This window comes from Lepidothrix coronata, unplaced genomic scaffold (genome assembly GCF_001604755.1).
Source record: "Lepidothrix coronata isolate B3197 unplaced genomic scaffold, Lepidothrix_coronata-1.0 Scaffold101, whole genome shotgun sequence".
NCBI classification, from domain to species: Eukaryota; Metazoa; Chordata; class Aves; order Passeriformes; family Pipridae; genus Lepidothrix; species Lepidothrix coronata.
The window spans coordinates 955658-982752 of NW_016690281.1; the positions used below are offsets into that span (position 1 = coordinate 955658).

Genomic DNA, 27095 nt, shown 5'->3' on the forward strand with positions numbered 1-27095 from the left:
CTGGACGAGGGGCCAGGACATGCGTCGGTGCTCCTGTCCCAGGGCTCTCTGTTGGATTGCTCCCAGAACAGCTGGGGGGGGGCAGGCAATGAGGGGCTGCTGCTGGGCACCCCTGCCCTGGCAGCACCTGCTGGGTTTGGGCTGGTCTAGGTCCTTCAGGTGCCCCTGGAGGCAGTTGTGGGGCAGTTTCCATGCTGGGTGCTGGTGTTGGTCGGTGTCACCATCAGACCACGAGCAAAGGTAACTCAGCAGGAGCTCCCAGGACGGGCCCCTCGGCGCTCAGTGCACACAGAGAGGAGGCTGAACGGGCACAGCTGAGCCAGTGAGATACAACAGAGCGTGGACAAGGCCCTTGGCCTCTCCTCTGGGCACTCAGAGCTGTCACTCGCCCCTCAAGGCTGGAGAAGCTGAACCAAAGGGGACCCAAGTGGTTGTAGCTGGTTATAGAGGCATAAATAGGAAAGAATCCAGACTTCCTGAATTCCAGGCACTGCTCTAATGCCAAAGAGCAAATTTAAATATTTAAAATAACCAAACCTTCCTCAGCTGTTTGGGGCCAATTGGGGTCTGACAGTGCTGGTGTCAAGCACTCAGCCCTGGTCAAAGCCAGGCCCCCATTACAAATAAGGAAGGGATTAGGAAGAAGGATCTGTCTTCTTAAATAAAGAAATAAAATTTAGAAAGCATTAAGAATTACATTAACCCTCTGCTAGTTATTAATATTTACACCGATTAAAATTAGTTGATGTCACTGGACTTGCATCCCCCTGGCTATGCGAAGTATGCCCAGAGGAAGACCCCAGCACACAGACAGATGAGCAGGTTGATGTTGAGGATGTGTTTCACCAGCGGCTTCTCCTCCAGGGAAGCCACGGGCAGGGGCTCAGGTTTGGGTGCTGCTGTGCTCTCGGTGCTCTCCTGCCTGCGCTCCATCCCACAGAGCCACAGGAAGGTGCTCATCAGCTTCGAGCTCCCTTTGGCCTCAGTCGCACCTAAAAAGAGAGTCAGGAGTGAGGGATGAATCTCATCAACAAAGCAAATCCCAGGAATGTCCCGTGTGCTCCTGTTCAAAGGGTTTTGATGCAGAAATGCACCAGTGGTGTCTTAAGTGAACACTCTCACTACACTGAGCTGTAGGGACCCCTTCAGTCATCATCTTTTGGGGCTGCAGTACCTGAGCTCAGATTCTGCTGTTCCCAACAGTTTAAGCTGTGGGAACAGTAAACCAAACCTCAAAACTGAGCTGTGGCAGCCTCCCTGGGCAGGGCCCTGCTGTAGGCCAGGGGGGTTTTCTCCATGCCATACACATGTAAACTGAATTTGCCCAGCTCTGGTGTGGGTTGGGACACAGGACTAAGTGCTGGGAAGGCAATGCTTGTGCACAGCAAACTCAAGACTTCCCAGCAGTGGGAGAGCTGTGCCCTAACTCATTAACTTACAACAGCTTTTATAGATCAAAGAAACACTCAGCAAAAGCTGCAATGTTACATAAACAGGGTCCCAAGCCTGGCAAAAACAGGGGATTCAAATCATCACTGGAGAATGCAGTGGGTCGCTGCATGTGGTTGTACCTAATACCGACAAGTACAAGTTTTAAAAAATGCAAATCCTCCTTCACTGATCTGTCAAGAGCTCGGCCCAGGGCTCTGGGTTCTCCCTGCTGCTAGAGCCGATCAGAAAACACCGCTGAAAAACAGAAATGGAATTTCATCAACATAACTGTGGTTTTCCTCCACCCTCCCCTTCTCCAACCAGTTCTCCTGGCAGCAGGTGCCCCAGCACCAGTCGCTGATGTGGGATAACGGCCATGGCTCTGTATCCCATCCAGCTCCTTGGTTTCAAGCTTAAGTAATGCCATCAAAAGATGGGAAAGAGACTAAACTCCTGCTTAGGTAAAATGTCAGGTAAAGCCTTTCTCCACCTGGAGGAGACTGAGGTCAGACCTCACCGGGGTCTGCAGCTTCCTCCCGAGGGGCAGTGGAGGGGCAGCTCCAATCTCTGCTCTGTGTGAGCAGTGACAGGACCCGAGGGAAGGGCTGGAGCTGTGTCAGGGAGGTTTAGGTTGAATATCAGGAAAACGTTCTTCCCCCAGAGGGTGGTGGGGCACTGACCAGGCTCCCCAGGGCAGTGGGCACAGCACCAAGGCTGCCAGAGCTCCAGGAGTGTTTGGACAGTGCTCTGAGAGACAGGGTGGGATTGTTGGGGTGTCCTGTGCGAGGCCAGGAGTTGGACTGGTTGATGCTGATGGGTCCCTTCCAACTCAGGATATTCTGTGATTCTCTAATTCTACGATTCTTTCAGCACACCCTGAAGCTACGGAATTCCAGAGGAAGGAGTTTTAACGTCTCTCTCGTCTTCAAAGCCTCTACAGAACGCCAAGGGTTGTTGGGTGTGGGGTTACTGAGCACGACGTTGGAGCACTTACATTTCTTCTCCTCTGCACTACTGCCAGAGGCAATGTTTAGCTCAAGCTGGAGAGCGGGGCGCTCGGCGTCGCTGGGGCAGGGGCTGACTGCCAGGTCTTGCTTGAGCGGTGGGTCCCCACGCGTGAACCAGGTGAGCCGACTTATCTGATGGCATGAAGAGGGGTGTTAAAGAAACTGCTGTCACGGCGCTCAAAGGAGCCCCGGGGCTGCCTGCAGGGAGAACACGTGGCAGGGCTGAAATCTGCCCTCCTGCTCTGAGGAGCAGGGGAACAGCCGAGCTCGGCTGCACTGCGGGGTGACGGTCACCGTCAGAGGGGGGTTTGGAACAGCACAGCTCCACCTCAGGAGGATGAGTCTTCACTCTGTACTGAGGGGACATTTCTCTGTGGGCCCATCCCTGGGTGCAGGCTGAGAGTGAGTCAAGAAGGAGCAAAAAGAATGGAAATTGTGGTCAGGGAGGAACGGCTCAAAGAACTGGGGTTGTTGAGAAGAGATGACAGGTAGGAGGTAGGATTGTTTTCTTCAAATATCTAAAAGACTCATTAAAGAGGGATGTTCTCAGCAATAGTGTGGATAGAGAGGGATGAACACAACATGAAGCTGGAAAGATTCACGTTGGAGATGAGGAAAAATTGCTACAGGGAGGGCAGGTGAGCTCTGGACTGATCACACACCTCTGGGGCATCTCCCTCTCTGGGGATTTCTGAGTTCACCAGGACTTTTGGGTTGGTCCTGTCTTGAAGCAAGAGGATGTTCTGCGGTATGATCCCTCCAGCTCCCCTGCCCCTCCTTATGTTTCTCTGTAGCCTCAGTACATCTACTGAAAACAGTCAAACTGGCACAAACCTGGTTCAGAGGAGTTGTGCTCTGTGCCCTGGGTTTCTCTTTCCTGCGAGTAAAAATGGTTCCTCACTAAGTTAGTAAGAGAGTTGGTAAAGATGACCCAGAAGCTGGAATTTCTTGGAAAATAGAGGGAAAAAGGCTAATTTGTCATGGATTAAACACACATGCTTGAACAACAGCTCTCGGTAGCATCTACTGTTGAGCAGTTTCCAGGGTGGGATTTATGGGACCCAAATGAGAGGCGGCAGCAGAGGTGCCGGAGCAGAGCAGGGGTTGCTGCTACAAGTGTGGTCATAAATAAAGGACGAATGGAAACTTCCATCTCCAGGTTATTTCTCCCCACATCATTCCCACGGGTGGAACGTGGGGCATCCTGGCAACCACATAAGCAAAGCGAGCGGGAGGGGTGACGCACCATTTCGGGGGCGGGGGGCGCGGTGGCCACGCTGACGAGCAGCACGGTGAGCGTGGAGACGGCCGCCAGCACCATGGAGAAGTACAGGTAGTGCATGTACTTCACCACGCCGGGCCGGGCGTCGGCCTCGCCGCACCGGGGCTCGGGGAAGATGAAGTCCAGCACCAGCCGAACGACGCCCAGCAGCAGCCCCACCACCAGCCCCCAGAAGGCGCCCTGCAAAGGAAGGGAGTTCTGTGCTGGAGCAAAGAGCAGCACCCGCCCCGGCCCCGGGGCTGGCCAGGCTCCAGTGGAGAGGTTACCTTCTCGTTGGCTCTTCTCCAGAAGCAGCCCAGGATAAACACCACGGCCACGGGCGGCTGCAGGTAGGAGCTGATGGACTGGATGTAAATGAAGAGCTGCCCACCCTGGCCAGCCTGCACCAAGGGGATCCACAGGATGGAGATCACAGTGAGCAGCAGCACAAAGACCCTGGGCAAGACAAGGATGCCTTTACTGTGGGCATCTTTACTGTGGGATGTTCTTTTCCCGCTGTTCAGCGTGCAAGACTCTGACTGAGCTGCCTCACAACCATAACTCATAACTCCACTCTGGTCCTCCCCCCAGCCTGTGCAGGGTGAAGGTGTTCCCTCAGCAGGCTGTGCCAAGGTGTGTCTCTAACACGTCCCAGTTGTCCGTACCTGCCGACGATCATGAGCTCCCACTCGGAGCAACGCGGACGGAAGTGTTTCCAGAGGTCCATGGTGAAAATGGTGCTGGCACTATTAAAGATGGAAGTCAGGGAGGACATGAGAGCTGCTATCATCACTGACATCATCAGGCCCCTGAGTCCTGGAAACAGAAGGAGAAGTAGAGCTGCCCTGAGGGACCCCCAGTAGCTCCACTGCAGGGTGACCTTGAGGTCTTCTGTGAGCTAGAACAGACTTTTAAAGGTGGTTTTAACTCCAATTTTAAAATAACAGTGATAGGGAAGTTTTAGCCCTTGATTCTCACTGTTAAATGTCTGTGCTTTATCTCTTATCCAGATTTGATGGAATGAGACTCTGGATAGGGCATCATCTCCCATCTCTCCTGTTTCCTGCTGCCCTTTGCCACTGTCTCACCAAACCCAGCACAAACCCCACTGAAATGAGTTTCAGGGTATTTTCCTCTCTGTACTTCTCTCACTCAACCTGTGGTTGGAGTGTACAGAACCCACCAGTGCCAGCACCAGCTCTTACCTACAGGCAGAAGCTCCAACACCAGCTTGGGATAAGCGATATCAGAACAGCCAGACGGGTTGCCACAGATTTTTTGGCAATTTTCCGGATCTGCACAAGCCACCAGATCTGAAATAAGCAGTGGGGAGTGAGAGGCAGCATTCCCCAGCCACAGCAAACCATGTGTCTAAACAAGTTACCCTGCTGAATATTGTAAACTGCTTTTTAAGGAAAATGCTGGAGAGCTTGGGAAGCTTCCAGCAAATGGCAGAGGACCATCTCAACACAGAGATGTCTGGGGCTGCTGTAGCAGGAACTGCATTCTCCAGTTTGTAACTGGAAGAAAATTTTTTCATACATTGGGTGTTTGATGCATTGGAACCTCTCAACTTATTCAGTAAAGGTTCTCCAGCTCTGTGGAGGAGGCAGAGCCAGAGAGAGGGAACAGATCTATCCCTCAGCACTTACCTGGGAAGAGAACCCTGCTGATCATGCCTGGCATTACCATCATAAAGAGGGGCAAAATCTTCAAGTAGGAGGTCATCAAGGAGCCTCCTTTGGCGTGAGAGAGGTTTTTGGCAGCAAGGGACCTCTGAACAATGACCTAGGAATGAAGAAATGGGTTTGGTTGGCTGCCAGCAGCGAGGAGCTGGCTGGGATGGAGCGATCCCGACTTTGATCTCCACTGAGCTGTGGCAGTCCCAGACGGGTGATCACACGGCTTGGCTGTGGCTTTATGGTTGTTTTGGATCCTGAGCACCTTACAGGAACACAGACCTGAAAGGCACTGCTTGTGCCATCCCAGCTGAGCCTGGCAGGACACTGTGCTGCAGAACCTCATCCTCAGCTGACCATACTCAGAATTTTCTATTCTTCCTGCACTGGGGAATTCCCTGACCTATAGAGATAAGCCTGGCCAAGGCAGCAGCAGGATAGAGTCTGAAATGAGCAGAGTGAGTTAAATAAAAGAGCAAGAAAACACAATAGCAACATCAGAAAGTGACCTAGGGCTTCATCTTCCTGACTCTGATGGTGTCACTAGGAGGGATGGGAGACAGGCCCCTGGAAAGCTGAGAAGGGGAATTTGCAGGTGGTTTGCAAGGAGTGAAAGGTTCAAGTTAAAAAACAAACCAACCAAAAAAATCTTTATAGACTGGGATTGACTCACAAACACATTCTCACCCCTTTTTATGTTGAGATGACTCCCAACATTCAGTTGTGCATATCAAGTTTTGCATTTTTAGTATTGAAGCAACCAGATTTTACTAAATTCCCATAAGAAATAGTAAATCAGTCCAGGTGATGCAACCCCAAGATTTGTAATCAGCTTCAAGCAAAACAGTGTTTACTTGAAACCAACCAAAGAAACAAGCAGTGACCCACCTGGTCTGTGCACCAGTACCACAGGGATGGGATGGTCATTCCCACCAAAACTCCTGGCCAGGGAAGGTCAGAGTGAACAGGGTCTCTGAAGATGTGAAAAGCATCATCTCTGGGCAAGCCACAGCTGCTGTTCTCCTTGTGGGTGCTGGGAATGGCATTGAAGTATTTTGTCTGCAAACCTTCCAGACCACCGACTTCAATAAAGCCTAAAACGGGTCATGAGAAGCTGTTATTGCATCTTCCCAGGTCAGAACTCTGATTTCAGTGTCTAGTTGGCTGTGGGTAATGTTACACAAGTGGTCATCCAGTCCCACCCCCTGCCATGGGCAGGGACACCTTCCACCAGCCCAGGTTGCTCCAGACCCTGTCCAACCTGGCCTTGGACACTTCCAGGGATGGGGCAGCCACAGCTTCTCTGGGCAACCTGTGCCAGGGCCTCCCCACCCTCACAGGGAGGGATTTCTTTCTATTATTTAACTTGGTAAAGCTTTTATCATATTTTTAGTGATAAACCCCCAGGGAAACACTCACTGAAGACCATGAGAGTCACGGCCCCGATGAGCATGATGAGGGTCTGCAGAGCGTCGGTGTAGATCACGGCTGCCAGGCCACCTGGGGGAGCAGAGAGGCACCACACTGGGGCAAACTGGGTTTGTTCTGTTGGAGCAGCTCACACTTTGCAGAAGTTCTTGCCCAGCAGCACCAGCTGAGCCCCAAGCCTGGCCAGGGGGTTCTCGCTCTGCTGAGGGGCAGTTTGGCCAAAGACACTTTGGCTGGAATTTCCAGTGGTTTGAATCATCATGAGTCACCATTTGGTCACTAAACACCGAAGTCCAGTAGAAATAATTCTACGGGAAATACATGGAAAAGCTCCAAAACAAAGCCCAGGCTGCAAAAGGAGGAGAAGAAAGAAAGGGGGGGGGTGATTTTTCATCACTGGGGGTGAGCACTGGGAAAGCAATAACCTTTCTTTGTTTGGGATCTCTGCTTGCTCCGTGCGTGGCTGTTTTCCATTTGGCCACTCGTAAGCCCTGAAAGGGCATCCAAGACTGGAGTCTTTCTGCATTACACGGCTCATTGTCCTGTAAATCCCTTACACCTCCAGAGAGCCTGAGGAAAACAGATCCTGCAAATGCCTGGACTGGAGCAGAGCTGCTCCTTAAAGCAGGGCTGACATGATCCCACCTAGGGTGGCCTGTGAGGGAGGTTCACTTACTCTCACCTGGCAATTTTTTCTAAAAAGGGGAGGTTTTGATTGGTTCCCCCCCCAGTATCCATATTCATGGCAGAACCAGGCTGTAGGGGATTCAGGACTCCTACCCCAAGGACACAGTGCATGGCATGAATCACAGAATCCTGGAATGGTTTGGGTTGAAAGGGACCTTAAAAATCATCTTGTTCCACTCCCTGCCATGGGCAGGGACACCTTCCACTATCCCGTGTTGCTCCAAGCCCCGTCCAGCCTGGCCTGGGACACTGGCAGGGTGTCTCCCTCCCTGGGCAGGCTGTGTGGTGGGGAGCCCTGGCACGTACCCGACACGGTGTAGATGGCAGTGATGGCCAACAGCCCCGCCACGGCGATGTACAGGTCCCAGTGCAGGGCCTGCTGGATGAACAGGGCCCCGGCGTACATGTCCACCTGCAGCAAAGGACAGTGGCACAGCTGCAGCCATGGCATTACCAGGCCCTTCAAAGAGTGGACATTTAGCTGGCCAAGCCATCTCCTGTGCTGGGCCCGGCCTGGCTTGGAGCTGCTCGTGGCCCCCCGGCTCCCCTGGGCACAGCCCCTGCAGCCCCAGCCCCTGCCACCCTGCCCTCCACCAGCAGGGCCGGGCACAGGTCACTCTTCAGCCAGTTCATTGTTACTGCTGGTCACAGGGGTGACAGTGAGGGGAGGATGGGGCTGTCACAGGAAGGGGAGAGTGCACAGCTCTCTGTGAGAAAGGCATTTGGGTGGGGTGAGCTTATCTCTTCCCCTGAGCACCAGTGAGCAGGGGGGAGCTGGGCTGGGCTGGGCTGGGGGGGACTGGGGCACCTGCTGCAAACTCCCCAGGCACCTCAGCAGCCATCTGTGGATTCCTCCCTGCTGCCATGGGGACAGGGAGGTCACCAGGAAAAGTGTCCTCGGGGCTGGGCCCAGCCCTGACCAACCAGCTCTGCAGCTACGTGAAAATGCTGTGGTTTAGGAGAGTTTAGGACAGGCAAACTGCCAACCATAAGAGGACAGACAGGTGTAAAGTCATCCTGAACACAGGAATTGTATTATCAGACATTCCATCAAATAGTCAATCTTATCTAGAGGAGAACCTGAGCCTTCCTTCAGCTGCCCAACCTGGCCTTGGACACTTCCAGGGATGGGGCAGCCACAGCTTCTCTGGGCAACCTGTGCCAGGGCCTCCCCACCTTCACAGGGAAGAATTGCTTCCCAGGACCTAATCTAAACCTACACCCTTTTAGTTTAAAGCCACTTCCCTTTGTTGAAAGTTTCAGGGGGGGCAGAGGGAGGGTCACACACCGTGTCCCACTGTGGCCCCTCTGTGCAGGAGAAGCCCCAGCAGGATCTATTTTCACGGATCCGTGCCCTGCTGGGCTGTTAATGAACAGCCACCAAGGTGTTGTGCAAGAGTTGATTCAGTTATGTATTCAAACAGGTGCAATAAATCACTGAACACTTTTCTCCTAACCCTGGACCAGTTCCTACGTCATTCTCCATCCTAAAAAACTGCATCTGGTGTCTGCACAGGCAATAAATGGGCAAAAGGGGAAAAAATGGGTGAGCAAAATCTAACAACAACCTCATCCACACTGACAGCTCCACCTTTCCAGGAACTGTCATTCAGGACACAGGCATTCAGGTGCTTAATGGGCAAAATAAGAAGTCATTCTTTTTTTGAGTCGGTTCTCAAAACAACTACAGTCTCTCTTCCTTGGGCATTTTGATAATAAACCCTTCTCTGCTAACCCAGGGAAGTGCCACTCGTTGAATTTCTCAGCCTCCCTGCTCAGCCCACGCTTCCAAAGTGAATTAAATTCAAGCCATTTCCCTTTTTTTCTACTTACTGATATTTTGGTGAAGATGTAGATGAACAAGTAGAGAATTGCCAGGAACACCTGAATCCTTTTGCCTCCAAAACGTTTCCTCAAGTACTCGGGCATGGTAGTGACCTGTGGAGAGACACAGCTCAGGGGAGGGACGTGGTTGTTCCCAGAGCTGCCAAGGGCTCACCCAGGGAGCCATGTGGGTGTTTGCACTGGTAGGAGACCAGAAGGGCCCTGAGAGCTGCCCTGGGTTGGTATTTGACTCTCAATTGCTGACTTAGGCCAGCACAGCAACCTAGCAAGCACTGGCTTTGCTGTGATGTCTGGCACAGGGCTCACTATAAACCAGGATAAAGGAGTGTCCATCCACCTCCTCAGGAGATGGAGCAACTCTACCCATTGCCAGGGGCTACAGAGCAGTCTGACCACTGTGCTGGCCCCAGGGAGCAGCTCTGCTGCCCGTTAGCCTGGACAGTGGAGCAGCCACTGGGGCAGCCACTGGGGCAGCTGCAGGAGCAGCCACAGGAGCAGCCACTGGAGCATCCGGGTGCCCCATGGCTCCATCCAGGAGCCACAGGCAGAGCAGGAGAGGTGCAGCCCGAGGCACACCGGTGGTACAGATGAACAGCAGAGGGACACAACACCCCCTGACCTACCCCTGATGCGATGTAGATGGGCAGGAACAGCCAGGCCAGCACCAGGACACAGAACATCCCCTGCAAACCAAGGGAAAGGGAGGTCGGAGAGGAAAGTCCAGGCTCTGATCCCATGGATCAGCAGGGACACAGGGACTCATCTCCCCCACAGCTGGTGACTTCAGGCTCGGGCAGCAGGATCTGGAGTGTCAGAGGTGCCAGGGCTGTGCCCTGCTGTGGTGACTCATTGGGGCCCCCCTGTCCAGCACGGGGAGGGCTCTCCAGCCCTGTGCACACTCACATTCCACTCGTAGGCTGTTGCAGCAATTCCCGAGGCAGCTCCTGACCCAGCCAGGCCGATGAAGTGGCCACTTCCAACATTGCTGGCGAACAGGGATGCGCCCACCTGGAGAAGCACAGAAAATCAGGTCTGGCCCTGTCACAGGTCATTATTCTCAGCCTGGTGAGGGCACAGTGGTGCTGTTCCCCCACTCATGACCATGCATCAGCTCCACTTCCCCAGTCTCAAATGCGGGGGAAGAAGCCAGCGTGTAACTGGGTCCAAAACATGGGAGTGATGTTTATTTATTTACTTCTGTTTGGACAAACAAGATCTGCTTGGGCAGAGGTGCTGGTCAGTGTGGCTGCAGCCCAGGGGCACGGGCAGGGTGACCACACAGATACTCACAGGCCACCAGGCCATCTGTCCTCCGGCCAGGAAATAGCCTTTGACGGTGCTGCGCTGCGTCTTCCACATGGACTGGGGAGCAGAAAACAGGGACAAGGATTCAGCCATCGTTTGGGGGCTGCTCAGGGCATCACCCAGAGATTTCCCCACAGGACACTGATCTGTCATCAGATGGGAGCGAAGGGTTTCCTGAAGGACAGTTGCTGCTGGGAAACCCTGGGGGAGGAGGGATGGGACCAACCAGTGCCCTGAGCCACGCACAAACTTTTCCATCATCTCAGCATCCTGATGGAATGTTTTCTGTGATAAGCGAAATAAGTCCCTCCAGATCAGAAAGGAAGGCAAATACTTTTGGGCAAGAACTGTGGAATCCACAGGTATTGGGTGCAGCTGGGAGGAATGCTTGACATGGCATGTATGACCCACGGACTCCTCTTCCTCAGGCAGATTCATGCAATACCCTGAGAGTGGTGCACCGCGTGTGAGGGGAGCAGCTATTCATCTCTGCCTCCTGACAGTCAGGTTGTGCTCTTGCTGTTACAAAAGCCATGCCAAAGGATGTCCTTCTGCCTTAATTATACACAGACAGCATTTTTAATTTGTGGAATCTGCTGTCGGGCCCCCTGTGGACAAGCACAGGTGATTTATAGCACAGCAATTCCTTCCTGGATGAACAAAACATTATTATTAGCAATACTGTGTACTCAGACAGCCTCTTCCTCACAAGGGTTCTCAAAACCTTGGCAAACAGAGGGCTGACCAGCTCTCCAGTGGAGCAGTCAGGACACTTCCCCAGGCCAAGGTCAGGGGAACAACCTGTAAACTCCCTCTTTGCACTTCTTCGGTTGAATCCAGCAAAGTGAAGCCTGACTCCAGCCAAAGTAAAATAATTTGAGGCCAAGCCAGCCATGTTTTTCAGCATAACAAGGCACACAGGAAGGTTTTAACAGTGTTTGCTTACCCACAGCCCGACTGCGAGGACGAAGAGGAAGTAGAGCACGAGGACAGCGATGTCGACGGGCTCCAGCGTCTGCTGGGGGAACGCGTCCCACGAGGGGGTCACAGAGGCCGGGGGGACACTGGTGGGCTCCATGGCTTCTCAGGCAGGCTGAGCACTCCTTGGTCCTGGTGCATAAACCTGTTAAAGAACAGGTGACATGCTTAGAGGAGGATGTGGCAGCCCAGGGAATGTGGTGACTGTTCCTTCAGGAATTCAGGGTTCTCAGCTCTGGCTCCAGCTGCTCGTGCCGGAGCTGTGGGGAAGGATCTTGTCTTCACCCTTTCTGTGATGTGGAGATGCTGCCAGCAGTCAGGACAGCATGACTTGGTGGGATTTCTTATGCAATTTTCTAACTGAGGAGAAACAGGTGCATAAGACAGAAGGTAGAAATAGCTGAAATATGTGGAGGAAAGGAGCGGGATGTGGCAGAGCTGGTGATGAGAGCTTGAGGGTCCCACTGCTGCAGCGCTGCAGGACTGGCCTCAGGGAGCAGCTGCTGCCAGAACTGTGGCTGTGGAGAGCCGTTGGTGTGAAGCCGTTGGTGACAAGCCGTGGGAGGTGAAGGCACATGAACTGCTCCAGCAGTTTCCTCCTCCCCTCAGCTCAGCTCAGCCGCACTTTGAGAGCAGGACAGGAGGTGAGTGGCATCCAGGGCCACCTCAGACAGCCCCTGGCTCGGCAGTGGCTGCTGTCGGTCCCCAGAGAACCCTCAGTGCCACACGGAGCAGGTTTGGGATCGTTCCTCTTACCCTGCTGAGCCAAGGAGATGGTTCCTCCAAAGAGGAGCAGGACCAGCACTCACCAGCCCCGGCACTGCCTCGCCCCAGCTCAGCCCCGGCCCCAGCCCTGGTGTCACCGGGACGGCCGCGCCGGGTGTCTGCTGGTCCCTGCCCTGCACAGCAGGCCGTGTCCTTAGGCCTCTCTTGCACTTGCAAGGAGACACTTATAAGCCTACCCCCTGCAAAAAGCTGAAGAAGGTGGGGCGAGGGGTGGCCTGCAGCAGCCCGGGGCACTCGGCACGGGAGATGGGACGAGCAGCCAAACGAGTTCTGCCTCTGAGCCCCGGGAGTGCGGCACAGCCCGGACCAGGACCTGTCCCACAGCCACGTGTGTCACAACTGCCACCGGCTTCACCCGGTGCTGAGGTGCAGGGACTTGCAGCACCTTGGCAGAGCCTTTTCTGTGCCTTATAAACCCCCTGGATCCCACTCCCTTGGGAGCTTCTGCCTGGCAAGGATGCAGAGCACTGATGACCAGATCAGTGCTATCTTACCTCTTTAAGAGCCAATGTGTCTTGGCTGCTGCCGAGTTTTTACTGGCATGCTTATCCTCTAACTAGGAAAAGAAAAACAGGGTTTGGTATGTCAGCCTGGGGAAGTTGCTAACCCCACTCTGACACCTCCCACTTTCCCTCTGATACTGCTGTTTTGGGAGGCCATAGGATGACAGAATCATGGAAAGGACCCACAGGGGTCATCAAAGTCCGCTCTGGGTTGCACTGGAGGGGCAGCCAGTGCTGCAGCTACACACGCTCGCTCACACTCAGGATTCAGCCACACGGGTGGGCAGGGTCGTGTCTGCTCCCTCCGAGACATGTGCAGAGCAGGACAGAGCTCTGCAGGCATGTTGTGCCTGTCAGTAAACATGGAGAGGCGGGATGCGCTCCAGGGGAGGTTCCCAGAGCTGAGCACAGGTGCCTGTTAAGCTCCTCGTGCACTCCCGGGCCAGCACGCAGGCTGGTGGTAGGAAAACAGCAGAGGCGGCTGCTCTGGTTCCAGGTCCCAACTCTGCCACGGCCCAGTGGAAATTTTGCCCGTTTTGTGAATTCAGCTCACAGCCTGCTCTCCCTCGGTGCCTGGCACAGGCGGCGGCGCTTTCCTCGCCAGAGATTGTGAGGAAGGAACATCCGTGGCATTGAAATGAAGCCGCTGAAGCTGCCCTTTATCAACGGTGCCGGGGGGACGCAGCCCACGTGGCTCTCGAGGAACCCGTCGGCACCGTGGCGCTCTAAATGCCTCCTCAACAGGTTTTTTAAAGCGTTCCCAGGTCCATCCACCTCCTACAGACACCGCTGCTCACCCAGGCCGAGAGCAGCCCAGCACCAGCCCCGAACCCGACCGGAGCTCCCCCACTCGAGGTAGAAGCCGAAAGGAAACTTACTGTGCTCAGCTGGGTCTTATTCTGCTCCCTGCGCCGGGCACCACCAGGGCTCTGCCAACTGACAGGCAGCTTAAATATTGCCAGAGAATCGGGGTTTGCCAGCGGAGCTGTTAACAGGGTCACAAGGAATGAGAAGGAATATTTATAGTCAAAGTTAAACTAATTGACCGAAGTTACTCTTTTGGTCTCCCGTGGCTCTGGTGAGAAGTGTATTATTTTCACTATCAGGGCTCCCGGGTCAAACTCCACAGAGTGCCATTCTCTTAAGCAATCTGTGCAGCTACAGAAGGGACACAGAACAATAAAAAATCCGTGCTGATGTTCTCTGGAGCTGACAGCCCGTGGCACAGGGAGGAGCTGACCGCTGGTCCTGTCCCTGTGTTTGTGCCTGAGCCTTACTAAGAGCAGGATCCATCCGGGCTGGGATTTGTAACACACTGCTGAGGCTGTAGGTTAATCTCAGAATCAAATCCCCCTCTGGGCCAGGCTGGAGATTTATCTTCAGCATCATCTGTTTGAAGATCCTGACAAACCACTGGGGCCAAAACACACAGAGAGTGATGCTGAAGAGGGACCTCGCAGCACAGAGAGACCACGGCAGGAGGCAGCTCACAACCCCCTGGATTGGGTGTGTGGAGCCCCAGGCAGCACTGCTGAGAAGCCCTTTGCTGGGCAGGTAACCCCTGGGCTGGGAGGGCGGATGGAGCACGAGCACTGTCCTCACACAAACTTATTCCATGTCCCAACAGTGGAGTTACCAACGGGAATTTTACTGTAGGTGACCCCCTAAGGGCATGTTTTAACCTGAGAGTGGCAGGGTTAGATGGAATATTGGGAAGAAATTCTTCCCTTTGAGGGAGGTGAGGCCCTGGCACAGGTTGCCCAGAGAAACTGTGGCTGCTCCATCCACATAAGTGTCCAAGGCCAGGTTGGACGGGGCTTGGAGCACCCTGGGCTAGTGGAAGCTGTCCCTGCCCATGGCAGGAGGTTGAACTGGATGATCTTCAAGGTCCCTTCCAACCCAAACCATTTTGGGATTCGATGATTCCATGAAAAACTCAGTATCTGTATTTTATCTCATGTTTCTCACTCACAGTTCTGATGAATGTAACAAGGCCTTTGAATCCTGCCATTGGGAATATTTGGAAACCCCAGATTTTCCTAAATCGTGTTAGAACAAGGTGGATCCTCGAGGGCTGCAAGTGCTGCCTCCCAGTCTGTGCCACTTTTTCCTGACCTCCAGCCCTTCTAGCCTGAAGTTGAGATCTCTGTTTGTCTCTTTGGCATTTTTCTTGGCACCTGGAAAATAATTAGAGATTGAGACCATTCAAACCATTATCCAGATACTTGGAGGGAGGGTTCGAACGTGGTTCCACTTTGCCATGGAGGTGCCAGCCTGGAATCCCAGCTGTGATCCTCTTTTAACCGTGACTTACTCCAGCTTATCATTTCCTCTTTGAGGTCTTTTTCACCTTTCTTGCAGGAAAGAGTGAAAAGCCTTAAACAATCCAATGTTTGGGATTTCCAGGGTCACTGTTTCCCGGTCTGTGCCAGGGGAGGGCAGTGGCACCCCTGGAGCAGGAGCAGCCACGGCTGCACTCCCGGCGCCGGCCCCGGCTGCTGCCCAAGTTGTTATTTCCTTTCCAAGGACAGGCTTTCCTGTGAGGATGATCCCGTGACGGGGCTGACGCAGGAATTCTGTTCAGGCTGGGCTGAGGCTCCAAGGAGAGTGCCTGGCCAGTGCCAGGGCCAGGGAGGAATTACCTCATGTCTGCAGTTACCAAACCCAGCAATGGGAGCGTGCAGGGAATGATGAGGCTGTTGGGTGGGACACAGTGCCATGGGGGCTCTGGGACATCACTCTGGGGGTGGTTTGTGGGCTCAGCCCGGGCAGTGGGAGGTGTGACAGCCACACTGGGCAGCTCAGGCTCCTGGGGCTGCAGCAGAGCCAGGTGGGATCAGCCAGGAGGGCTGAGGAAACATCAGGAGGGCTTTGAGCACTTCAAAGAGAATCAAAGGATGGTTCAGGCTGGAAGGGACCACGGGAGGTCACCTAATCCAACCTCCCTGCTCCCCTGGAGCATGTCACTCAGGATTGCGTGCGGATGGGAAGGAGATGCACGTGCTCAGCAGGGGCTATTTTGGATAACTCTGCACAGAGCCATGTTCCAGCCTCTGGGGAGCACCCAGGGATCGAGCAGGCTGCTGTAAACCAGCTAATCTACAACCAGGACATCTGATATGGAGCTGCTCCCTATCTATCTGCTGTTAGTGTCAGGGGAGATAAATGGCTCCTGGGACATAAACTCAACCTCAGCCAAGAATTCCTTTTCAGAGGGAAACAATTCACTGGCTCATATGCTCATTAAATGTTTTCTTCTGAAGGCTGGAGGAAAAAATCCATACTATTTTAAGAATTTGCTGCTCATATTGATCACACCAGCCTGGATGCTGAGGTCCTTTAGGCAGTGATTCTGCCCCAGCCCAGGCAGGTGAGACCCTGTGTCTCTCTTCTGCAGGTGTAAAGGGCCAACATTAACAAGTGCAGTTGCACAAGTGCCAGATGCAGAATTCCTCACACCATCACGGCAGCAATTTTGGACAGAAGACAGAGGCCCATAAAGTCAGGAGGCAGAAGGCAGTAGCTTTATTTTGGGAGTAGCACATAGGCATTGGGTTGAGACTGAATTGTGAATATACAGAGTCCCATTATCAAATCATATAACCAGAAGTTCTGGTTCTTTGAAAATATCACATAAAAATACCAAAGGGGTTGGAGTTCTAACTATCTTGGAAAGTTACAACATGTAGCAAAATCTATGTACAGCAGTTACTGTCATGACAGCTTCAAAGAACCTCCGGTGGTTTAAACAATGAATGTATTTAAAAAAAAAAAAAAAAGAAAAGAAAAAAAATCAATGGAATGCAGTGTGCAACATCCAAGAGGGAAAATGGAGCAGAGGGAGCGTGGCCTTGTCACCTCCATCGGGGCAGGGACAGGTCTGGACCTCTGGGAACACAAGGCTACACACTACCTGGCACTTAAAGCTGTATAAACGGAGAACACTTGTGAAAATATACTTCACTTTCTACAGCAGGGTTTAAAAAAATACCAAAACCTGGAGATTTGATGGTCGTAAGGTCTCCCAGAAATAATGCACCGGTTGGTGGTCGTGTCCTTGAGCGGAGCTGCAGGACGAGCCCTTGCTCTGGCAATGGGGAGGGGGGTCCCTACACTGTGGTTTGCTGGGGCACTGCCATGGGGGGGATGTGGGAGCGGGACAGGCTTGGAAGGCAACGGATGCGTTTTGCACAGAGTGATCTCACAGCAGCGCACTGGGGTCTGCTGCCAGCAGCTCTCGGGCACCCTGTCACCCTCAGGTGCATGCACTGGCCGTGGGGTGCTGCTCCCCTTCCATCCCACATGGGAATTCAGTGACAGCCAGACTCAGTGAAAGACACACATGCACCTTGAGAGAAGGACATGGACACTGGAGGATGGACACGCACACCTCTGGAGTTCCCTGGGATGGTCACCATGAACAGTAAAGGGACCCAGGACTCCAGCTCTTGGAAGTGACTGGAGGAGGGCAGGGGATGCATTTCCTGCTGTCTCTGCTGTGCCTTGGAGAGGCACTTGGGGCTGCAGAGGACTCCCACTCATTTTCAGGCTACCAGGGGTTCTGTGCTTTCCAAGGAGGCACCAAAATGCTCGGGGATTTCTGGCTGCTGGCGAGTTCCAATAAGCCTTGTGCTGATGTGTTAAACTCTTGAGAAGCTTTCAAGATCCATCAGCCTCTGGCACAGCTTTAAGCAAAGCTGATGGGCGGGATGAAGCTGGGTAGGTAGATCCGTCCTTGGGACCACATGGACATGTTAGAAGGGTTCTGCAAGGTCCTATTGCTTTCCATTGCCACTGGCTGGCAATGGCAGGGAATTAAAGCCTGCAGACCACCTCCAGTGATGTCTGTTCCACTGTTACAGTCTGTTCAGGTGGAGCTCCAGCCCCACATGCTCTGCTCCAGGGCAGACAGGATTGGGGAGGGACTGGAGAGCAGCTCAGCAGTATTGTTACTCAGGGTCCCAGGGGAGCAGGCACTGGTGGCATCCCTTCTCCTCATCCCCCGCACCCCCTCCCCTGCCTGACCTGCTCTGGCTTCCCAGGGACTCTGTGGCTGGGCTTTAACCCCGGCCCCAAGGCTGGCGGGGCGAGTGGTGCCTGCCTGGGCAGAGCCCCCCGTGCTGGGCCGTGGCCAGGGGGACGTGGGGAAGTTCTCTTCTTCCGGAAACTCGAGCGAGTGGAGTTTCACCAGATGGGTCTGAAATCCTTGACTCAGGAATCCACTGGAGATGGAGGATGCTAGAAAAGCTGTCATCAAGCCCAGTGCAGTGTTTGCCTTCGTGTCCCCGTGCCTCACCCTCACACCACCCACTGTCACCAGCGGTGCCTGCTCAGTGCCCACCTGCCCCGGCCCCTCCGCCCGTGGCTCTGCTGGGTGGGAGCAGGTGGCAGCAGCGTATTTACAACCAAACTCGACAGGAGCAAATTGCACTTTGTTGGCAATGAACTGTGGCAGCTCAGGTCACCGCAGGCCCCTCACCAGGCGAGGGGAGAGGTCATCCTGGGGCTGCGCTGGCTCTCGCCCGCCTGCACGTCACTGAGAGCCCGCTGTGGGGAGAGAGGGAGAGGGTGAGTGTGGGGCACAGGCTGTGGGGAGAGAGAGGGACTGTGTGGGGCATGGGCAGCTGCTGTGGGTAGGGAGGAGGTTTCAGGGCACTCGGGTTGCCCAGAGAAGCTGTGGCTGCCCCATCCCTGCAAGTGTCCAAGGCCAGGTTGGACGGGGCTTGGAGCAACCTGAGCTAGTGGAAGGTGTCCCTGCCCGTGGCAGGGGGTGGCACTGGATGGGCTTTAAGGTCCGTTTCAAACCAAACTGTTCTGGGACGCTGTGATCAACTTCATTACCCTGCCTGGGGCTGGTGCTTGGACCACCAGCCCTCCCTCAGCCTCCCACCCCTGCCAGCCAACTTGGATGTTAGAAAAATTGCACTTTATCAGTGTTATAAAAATTGCCCTTGCAGACACTCGGGTATAGGTGCTCACAAAACCCCATCTCGTTCCCACCGCTCACACCCAAGTAAGACACCTCACTGACACTTCACAGGGGACCCCAGGCTGGCTTTGAAAGGTTCAGCTCACCTCAAACTTGCTCATGAATTCTGCAAAGATGCCAAAGAAAGCTTCAGAAGTTGTCATTTTCGAGTCTTCCCCAAAAAAGGACAACACCTTGCTGAACTCTTCCATGGCCTTGTGCTGCAGGTCGTCCAGAGACCGCATGGCAGGCTGGGCACTCTCCAGGAAGGACTGAGGGAATCGGCTTAAGGACAAACAGCTGTTCCATGGGTCTGGTATGGATCAGAATCACTTATCAATCTCTTATCAGTGGCTGGGTTCCAGCTCAGGTGTCAGCACGGACCTGCTGCACTCGCATGTGTTGGAGGTGCTGGCACGCTCAGCTGTCCCTGACGGTGCTTCTCTGAGGGACAGACAACCCAGCACGTTCCCTGGCACCGTGGCACGTTCCCTGGCACTGGGGCTGTGCCATAGAGGGGCAGCTGAGCCGGTGGGCACCACAGAATCCGTTTCCCTGCCGGCTGAGAATGAGGGAGTTTTCCACAAGTACTGAGACGGTGCCAGACACAGCCCGGGTGCTTCCCAAGGAGCCACAAAGACAACAGAATGGTTTCACTGGAGGGCACTGAGCCACCCTGGTGACCTGCCCCTCTGACGGAAGGATACAGTCATGACAATGGCGAATCTGTCCTCCGCGGTGGCCGGCATGTTGTGACAGGCCAGCTGGATGTCACTGACCGTGGTGTGCAGGTCCTTCAGGTCGGCTGTCAGTGTCCTCTGGTTCACTGCAGGAGAAGACAGGAGTCAGCAGTGCTGGGGGCACAGGTTGGGTTGATTCCCATGGCAGAGCACGGACAATGAGCGTGGGCTGTCGGTCAGGGGGTCGGGCTGTGTGTCTGCAGGGCTCTGCACAACCTGTCCGTGCTGTCCAGGCACAGCCAGACTGTCCTGATGGGATCAGCACGTTGCCAGCAGCTGTTGGTGCTCAGACCAAGGGATACTAAGAATGTTCAAAGGATCCTGGACTGTGCCAAGGACAAGGAGCATGTAGGACTCACCAGCACGAGGACAGTGATGGACACACAGGGACTTGGGAGGGGACAGGGGGACACAGGACAAGGGGTGATACAGTGGCAGGAGCTGGGAATCTCCAGTGACAGCAGTGTCATTTAACAGTTAGCCAGATACAAACTCCAGCTGGGAAAGCTACAGGTACAGACCTTCCTCAAGTGGAAGTGTCCTGTTCCAGGCCTGAACTTGCTCCTTTATTTATCCACTGTAGCACTAATTCCCAAGGGAATTGCTCACAAACAGCAGGGAATGGTGTGCAACAGGAATGCAGCTTGTGCTTTGCAGAGATTCACAGCATTATTTAATTCAGAGAATTGTGGAATCATTTAGTTTGGAAAAGCCCTCTAAGGTCATCCAGTCCAACTGTTCCCCCAGCACTGCCAAGGCCACCACTAACCCATGTCCCCAAGTGCCACATCTACATAGCTTTTAAATGCCCCCAGGGATGGGGACTCCACCACTGCCCTGGGCAGCTGTGCCCGGGCTGGACAGCCCTTTCCATGAAGCAGGTCCCTACCCTGTCCTCTCAGGACTATTCCTCACTTGTTTTGGCTCCCATCCTGCTCATGCCAACGCTGTGCAGCTCATGGCTGACCCCAGACCCAAACCAAACCCCGAGGCAGTGCAAGGGGACACGGGGCTTGCAGGTGCTTCTCTTCCTTTACCTTTGGCAGCGAGCGGCACTGTCGGAAGATCCTTGGCAAAGCCCAGGAGCTCTGGGAAGTGTTGGCTAAGGGATTTGGCAAGAATGTGCAGGAAGGTGGATTTCCCATCAACAGTCTTGGTCGTGTTCAGCTGCAGCAAAGCAGAAGCAGTGAGGAGGTGCCCCTGCACAGGGGGTGGGTCTCCCCACACACTCGGGGTGTCCCTCCCTCGGGGTCCCGGCTCACCCCGCTCACGTGCACGGCAGTGCCCGGCCACACCACGTGGTTAATGGTTAAATGGCACATTTAATGTTCACACAGCAGCGTGGAGATGCTCCCTCCCACAGGGCAGGGCTGCCCCCCTGTCCCCCATCCCTCAGGGTTCCCACCACAACCCACGTGGGATGAAAACCTCCTTCTCCCACCCCACAGCTGTGGGCTCTGGCCAGCCTGAGGTTGGATTCCCCAACACACCGAAGCATCAAAGCCCCATAAGGGTCTCTCTGAAGTCACCCCTAAGGGTCAATCCAGCTGCCTCCCCTGTCCCCCCTCTGGCAGCCACTGCACCCAGGGTCCTTTGGGAGGACAGGTTTGCTGCACGGGGCACTCGGAGCTCCCAGTGGCAGTGCCTCCTGCCCAGGAGGAGCCTGCCCTGCCTCACCTCGGTGAGGAAGTTGATTTTAAAGCCTGTTGTTTTGCTGGTCTTGGGCTGCCCGTTGTTCAGGTAGTTTCCCATTGCCAGCACGAACTGCAAAGAGAAAACCAGGGAATGAGGGGCTGGTGACCTCCTGCACCTCTATCATCCCATTTCTCAGCTCCTGGGGCTCTGAATTCCTGTTCGCCACCCATTAATGTGCAGACAGCCACTGCCCCCAAGGATTTAAGGAATTGTTGGGGGGTTACTGGCCAGGAGCCACTAAGGAGATTCATCTCTCCTCTGGAAATGCATTTGGTCACATGGTGACCTCATTTATCCCACCTGCTTTTTTTAAAGGCAAAACCAAATGAATTACTTAATGACAGTAATTTGGGGCAGCTCGTCTCAGGAGGGTCAAGGACGAGCTACAGTGGGATATGTTCTCTCTCTGCCAGGCACAGCCTGTCCCAGGATGCCAAAATCACCTGTGGGGACCCTGCCCACACCACAGCAGGGCTGGCACAAGCCCTGGCCATCCCCAGGGACCTGTCTGAAGTGCTGCCCAAGTGTGGGGACACACACAGCGACTGCTGGGACAGACCCAAAACATCCTCCAGCCCCAAGACAGCCCAGGACAGCCTCAGTGGGCTCTGCTGTGGCCCTGCCTGGCACGTTTCTGGCTCCTGCAGCCCTGCCTGTGCTGGAGGTGGGTGTGTGGCCATCGGTGATCCGCCCTCCCACATCCTCCTGAGGCCAGGACCCCCACAAGCCAACACCAGGGGATGGACCCTGGCCCAGCTGGTCCTGGAGGGGCCCAAGGCTGGAGCTGCCCTGCAGCTGCCCAGGGGTGCTCCTGTGGGGTGCTGAGGGCCCATAGTGACTGTTTCAGGAAGGAAGGACTGCTTTGACCTCCAGGATTTTTGCCAGCTTCTTGCTGCTTTTCAGCTCTAGGGAGGCCTTGCAGATGCACTCGTAGCTGGCTTTGATCTCCTCTGTCTTCTCCTGCAGGGTGGTCTTGAAGTGCAGGCTGCGCAGGCGGATCTTGTACTCGGGTACTGACAGCATCTGGGAGCAAAAGGAGCAGAAAGGGACCGTCCCCATTAGCCAGAATCCCTCCTACACGGTGCTTTTCCTGGCATGTTGCCCTGTACATGGAAGCAGGATGCACTTGCTTGGCACAGGTGACACGTGGAGCAGCTGGGCCAGTTTGCTGCCACGGGATGGGGAGTTTCACACCCACATCCATGAGTGACTTTGGCAATAGAAAGTAAATCAGAGCTGGGCGAAGTCACTCTCACCAGGGAGCAAACGTGGGGGTAACTCTTCAGTTCCAAACCAGCCCTCACGGGAGCTGCCAAACCCCTCAGGCATCACCCTGAGCACCTCTGCCCCGCGGTCACAGTGACCAGTGCCACCAGCTCCTCCCGTCCCCCCGTGCCCGGTGTCCTGCTGACAGGGGACACGGCACACGCAGCCCCCCCGCTCCCGCAGCACGTCCCTGCCCGCAGGTACCTGCAGCACAAACTGGTCGGGCTCGCTCAGCTTGCCGGGGTTCTCCTTGTAGCTCTGGAAGCGCTGCACCTCCTCCCCGTCCGGCGCGTAGAGCAGCAGCTGCTTGATGTGGGAGGGCTCCAGCCGGTCCGTCTCCATCGTCATGAGGATCTGGCGCAGCTCGATGTGCGACAGCTTGAGGTGGGCTATCAGGATGGCTGGGGGCAAGGGAGGCACGTCACTGGGGAGGGGAGGAGCGCGGGACCCCTGCCCCGGGCTGGCTGTGCCAGGGACAGACCGCCTGGCAGGACTGGGACAGGAGGTGAACTCGGTCCCTCCACCCTGTGAGGGTGGTGGCCTTCTCCACGTGCCCACTGGGACAGGAAGGGCTTTCTGCTGCCACAGCCCTGCAGAGGCTGCAAGGGGACCTTAAAAGCCACTCTGGTCCTGCAGGCCCCTCCAGGGCACTGCATCACCCACACAGTCAGGGTGGGCTGCACTGGAAACAACCCCCACTCCCACCTTCCCCACAGCCACGGGATCAGGGGATCAGGGAATCGGGGTCTTGTAGGTCCCACCCAGCACTCTCACCCTCCTTCCTACCAAAAGCACATCCTGGAGAAGCAGCACTGCCCCACTTCACCCCAGGGGGCCATGCAGGCTCTGCCCCCTCCCTCCCCAGCCAGTGAGTCACATCCCATCTCCAGCCTTTCCCATAAAGGCGACTTCTTCCCCTTAATGGTGCTGAACCCAGTCTGGAGGAGCTCTGGGCTGCAGGAAAAGTCCATCCCAGCCAAGCTGTGCTCGTGGAATTGTGCTCATGGGATCATGTCCATGGGATTGTGCCCGTGGAATTGTGCTCATGTGATCATGTCCATGGGATTGTGCCCATGGAATTGTGCCCATGGGACTGTGCTCATGTAGCCTCCTTCCCTTTACCTTTCCAGTTCTCTACATCCCTGGTCCCACCTGGCCTGTTTTGGGGGTACCTTCCCTCTGGAGTTTACTTACATGTGTTGTAGGCCTTTTTGTGGGACAAAATTTCAACCACGTCTTTCTTTTTAAAGTTTTCAGGCAAGAGAGTTGGCTCTGGAAGAGAAACTGAAAGATTTAATCACGGGTAAGGACAGGCTCAGCCGGCTCCAGCAGGAAGAAAACTGTCCTGAAAGCAATGAAACCATGAATGAAAGAGAGGAGAACTGATGCTTTGCACACAGCAGTGGCTCCGGAATCCTTGAATTCTGTGATTCAAAGATCTCCTCAATGGAGGACTCAGTTGGAGCTGAAAAAGGTAAAACGAGAGGTGAAACACGCAGAAAATCCCAGACTGCCCAAAAACATCCCCAAAAAGGTGTTCCCTGAGAAGAATCCCATTTTATCCCACCTCCACTGGCAGCTGGGCACAGTGTCCCTTGCAGGAGGGCTCAGACACCCCACTGGAATGTTACCCCAGCCACCACCACTCTGCACCTCCAGCCTGGACTCCCTCTCTGGGTTTGTGGCACCCAGAAACTCCGGGGGTGGGATAACCCAGTTGGTGGGGCTTCAGGGGACCCCAGTGCCAGAGCAAAGGGGGGCTGACAGGCAGGGAGCTCCAGTGCCCATCACAGCTCTTGGGGAAATCAACAGACTATGTGTGTAAAAAGAAAAGTGCTGCTGATGATTTCATGGCTTTTTCAGCTTTTTCAACCGGAGCTGCAGTTGGTGAAACCCTGCAGCCGAGTTTCACTGCCCAATGAAACGTGGAGAGAAAACAGGTCATGGCAGCAAAGACAATTAAGAGAGAGAATGAAACCATCTCTTTCTTAATGATCCACTGTGCCACCAGCCACAAAATCCTGAGTATGAACAAATTCATGTCATGTATGATGTCACAGACAAGGCATTGCCTTGCTGCCCATCAGGCCCCAGTTCCTCCCAGCTCCCCCCAACTCCCTGGTCTCTGGCTGGTACCAGGACCTATTTTGGGGCTCAGGCACTTACTCGTGGGCTTCTGTGTCCCAAAGTGCAGCTCCAGGTCGAGGTATTTGACCATATCACTCAGCTTGTCATAATCCGAGTCTTCCCCAAGCTGCAGGAGGAGGAAGAGTCAGGAGCTGTGCTGGCACAGGCAACAGCCTGACAGTGCCTGCCTGTGCTGGGTCCATTCCCTGTCCTCCAGACCAAGCTCTGTGTCCCCAGAAAAAAACAGGACAGGGTGCTGGCATCGTCCTGTGACTGAAGACTTGGTCACTGCCATGCAGATTGACTCCTGACAGCTGAAATCCTGCAGAGAATCTCTGCCTTCACTTGCTACTTGGGCACTGATGGATAAAATGAGAATTCCAGAAACTTCAGGAACTTTTTGCTTAAAAAATAAAAATCACTGGGAAAAGCATCTTTCTCTCTGGAGTGACAGAGAGAGGGATCTGCAAGATTTCAAGTGCCTGTGGGACTGGAAGATGATCCCACAGCTTCCCCCTTGCTGCTCAGGGCACGGAAAATACAGCATGTGCTGAACATCAGGAGAGACACAGGCTGGGAGGTAAAGCCCAGCGAAGCCAGTTCTGCACCACTTCAAGTCCACGGTGCCAAAGGATTGTCACGTTTTGTCTCACCCTTCATCTCTCCTTCCCCCCTCCAGTGTTCTCCCATCACTCTGCTCCAACCATCTTCATTGCTTCCCACTGATAAAACCTCCCACAGCTGCAGAACCCCTCTGAAGGCAGCTCCTGACCCTGTCAGCCCCCGAGGGCAGGACAGCACGTGCTCCCCAGGACACTGCAGCCTTTCCAGGGCCTCTGCCCAGCCCGGCAGTTCAGTCCAAACAATTCAAAGGATGAAAAGAAGGCCCGCACAGCCCGGCACAGGTAACCAACCCCAGAGCACGGTTGGGACCCCCACCCCCGCCCCGCCCCCGGGCCGTACCTGTCCCCAGATGGTCCCTTCCGAGTTCTCCACCTGCTCCCAGCGCAGCCTCTTGACGCTCATGTGGTTGGACTCGCTGCGGCGGTGCAGCAGCCCCCGGTGCAAGGGGGGGGCACAGGGCACCGGGGGGGGCGGCGGGGGGGGCGGCGGGGGCGGGATGGGGTGCAGGTGGCTGACGAGGGATTTGGGGGCGGGTGACGCGCTGGCCTTCGCGGCCTCCGCCTTGGTGGGGACGGTCTGGGGGTCGTGGAACTGCAGGGGGGGCGGCGGCGGCGGGGGGCTGAGCGGCGGGGGGGGGATGTGGTCCGAGAGCGTGGAGTAGGTCAGGGAGCTGCCCTCGTCGCTGCTGCTGATGTACTCGCTGCTGCTGACGTCGTTGGTGACATAGCTGCCCTGGTCATCCTGGAAACTCATCTGGGCGAGGGAGAGAGGAGAGGCTGGAGGTGGCACCTCATCCTCCATCCACCCGGCCCGCGGGGTGTCCTGCCCCCCTCTGCCACCCGCAGAGCCCCAGGACGCGTCCCCAGAAGCCGCACGATCAAAGCCCACGCCCCGAACGCCCCGTGCCGCGCTCACCTCCTCGTAGTCATTCTCGGGAGTGAGGAAATCATCCACGATGGTGACGCGATGTCCCAGCTGCTCACTGAGGGCGTCCAGGAACCGATCCGTGTCGCGGCTGCGGGGGGGCCTGGAGAAGGTGAAGAGCTTCTTCCGTCGCGACAGAGGGCTGAGCGAGTAGTGGCGGTGCTTGGGGGACGGGGCCGGGCTGCTGTCGAGGCTCACGTAGGGGTTGGACTCGGTGCTGCACGGGGAGGCCACGCTGCTGTGCAGGCGGTAGTAGCACTGCTGGGAGCCCAGCGGCTCGCTCGGCCACGACAGCCCCATGCCCGGCCGGCGAGCTCCTGCGGGACAGAGCGCTGCCGAGGGTCCTGCACGGCGGCCCTGCAGCCCCCGGGTGCAACGAGCCCCTGCCCCGACGGAATGTGAGGAGAGGGAGAGGGAGGGGGAGAGGGAACCTCCGCGGGCAGTGCCCTGCGCTGCACAGCAGCACTCCGGAATCCCACAGGATTCACCACCCCACCCACCCCGCTGCCCTCCCGCAGCTGCGGCTCTGCAGGAGCCGGCACTGCGCTTACACGTGGCACTGTCACTGCTCCATTAGGAAAGGGCACCGAGAGGTGCCAAGAGTTGTCTTCTCCACATGCCTGGACAGCAGCACCCACCATCACCTCCCCAGAGCGCCCCTGTCCCGCCGTGGGCAGCCGGAGGTACCTGCGGCCGGTGCCCGCTCGGGGGCCGGGGGCGATGTCCTGTGCAGGGCAGCGTTTCCCACCTTGCCGGCAAAGCCGCCGATCAGGCGGTTCTCCAGCTCTGCGTACACAGCCGACATCTGGGAAAGGGCAGAGAGCTGCTGCCGTGCCTGAAT

At 55.4% G+C, this 27095-nt stretch overlaps 2 protein-coding genes across 5 annotated transcripts in view; both read right to left on the reverse strand.

The window, feature by feature from the left end:
* Positions 1-38: 38 nt before the first annotated feature.
* On the reverse strand, positions 39-14007 carry SLC5A11 (solute carrier family 5 member 11). Of its 4 annotated transcripts, XM_017823289.1 has the most exons (17): positions 13789-14007; positions 12902-12963; positions 11590-11766; positions 10629-10700; positions 10242-10346; positions 9962-10021; positions 9327-9431; positions 7800-7905; positions 6798-6878; positions 6267-6472; positions 5352-5487; positions 4905-5012; positions 4365-4515; positions 3987-4155; positions 3685-3900; positions 2426-2570; positions 39-992 (listed from the first exon to the last, which is right to left on the reverse strand). In XM_017823289.1, the coding sequence occupies exons 3-17, from the start codon at positions 11719-11721 to the stop codon at positions 772-774; spliced, it is 2013 nt and encodes a 670-aa protein (XP_017678778.1). In that variant the 5' UTR covers positions 11722-11766; positions 12902-12963; positions 13789-14007; the 3' UTR covers positions 39-771. The 4 variants fall into 4 exon arrangements, with proteins under 4 accessions (XP_017678778.1, XP_017678777.1, XP_017678780.1 ...); XM_017823288.1 differs by lacking the exon at positions 12902-12963; XM_017823291.1 differs by lacking the exons at positions 12902-12963; positions 13789-14007 and adding an exon at positions 13708-13750.
* A 2405-nt stretch (positions 14008-16412) lies between these two features.
* The window catches only part of GRID2IP (Grid2 interacting protein), a 37676-nt gene continuing 26993 nt past the window's right edge, over positions 16413-27095 (reverse strand). The window contains exons 12-23 of the mRNA XM_017823034.1: positions 26942-27059; positions 26246-26568; positions 25670-26083; positions 24746-24833; positions 23774-23851; positions 22784-22980; positions 22181-22336; positions 21296-21382; positions 20656-20785; positions 19586-19704; positions 18986-19150; positions 16413-18457 (exon numbers count right to left, since the gene is read on the reverse strand). Coding sequence (XP_017678523.1) covers positions 18386-18457; positions 18986-19150; positions 19586-19704; positions 20656-20785; positions 21296-21382; positions 22181-22336; positions 22784-22980; positions 23774-23851; positions 24746-24833; positions 25670-26083; positions 26246-26568; positions 26942-27059 — 1947 coding nt within the window. The 3' untranslated portion in view covers positions 16413-18385. The remainder of the gene's footprint in view (positions 18458-18985; positions 19151-19585; positions 19705-20655; positions 20786-21295; positions 21383-22180; positions 22337-22783; positions 22981-23773; positions 23852-24745; positions 24834-25669; positions 26084-26245; positions 26569-26941; positions 27060-27095) is intronic.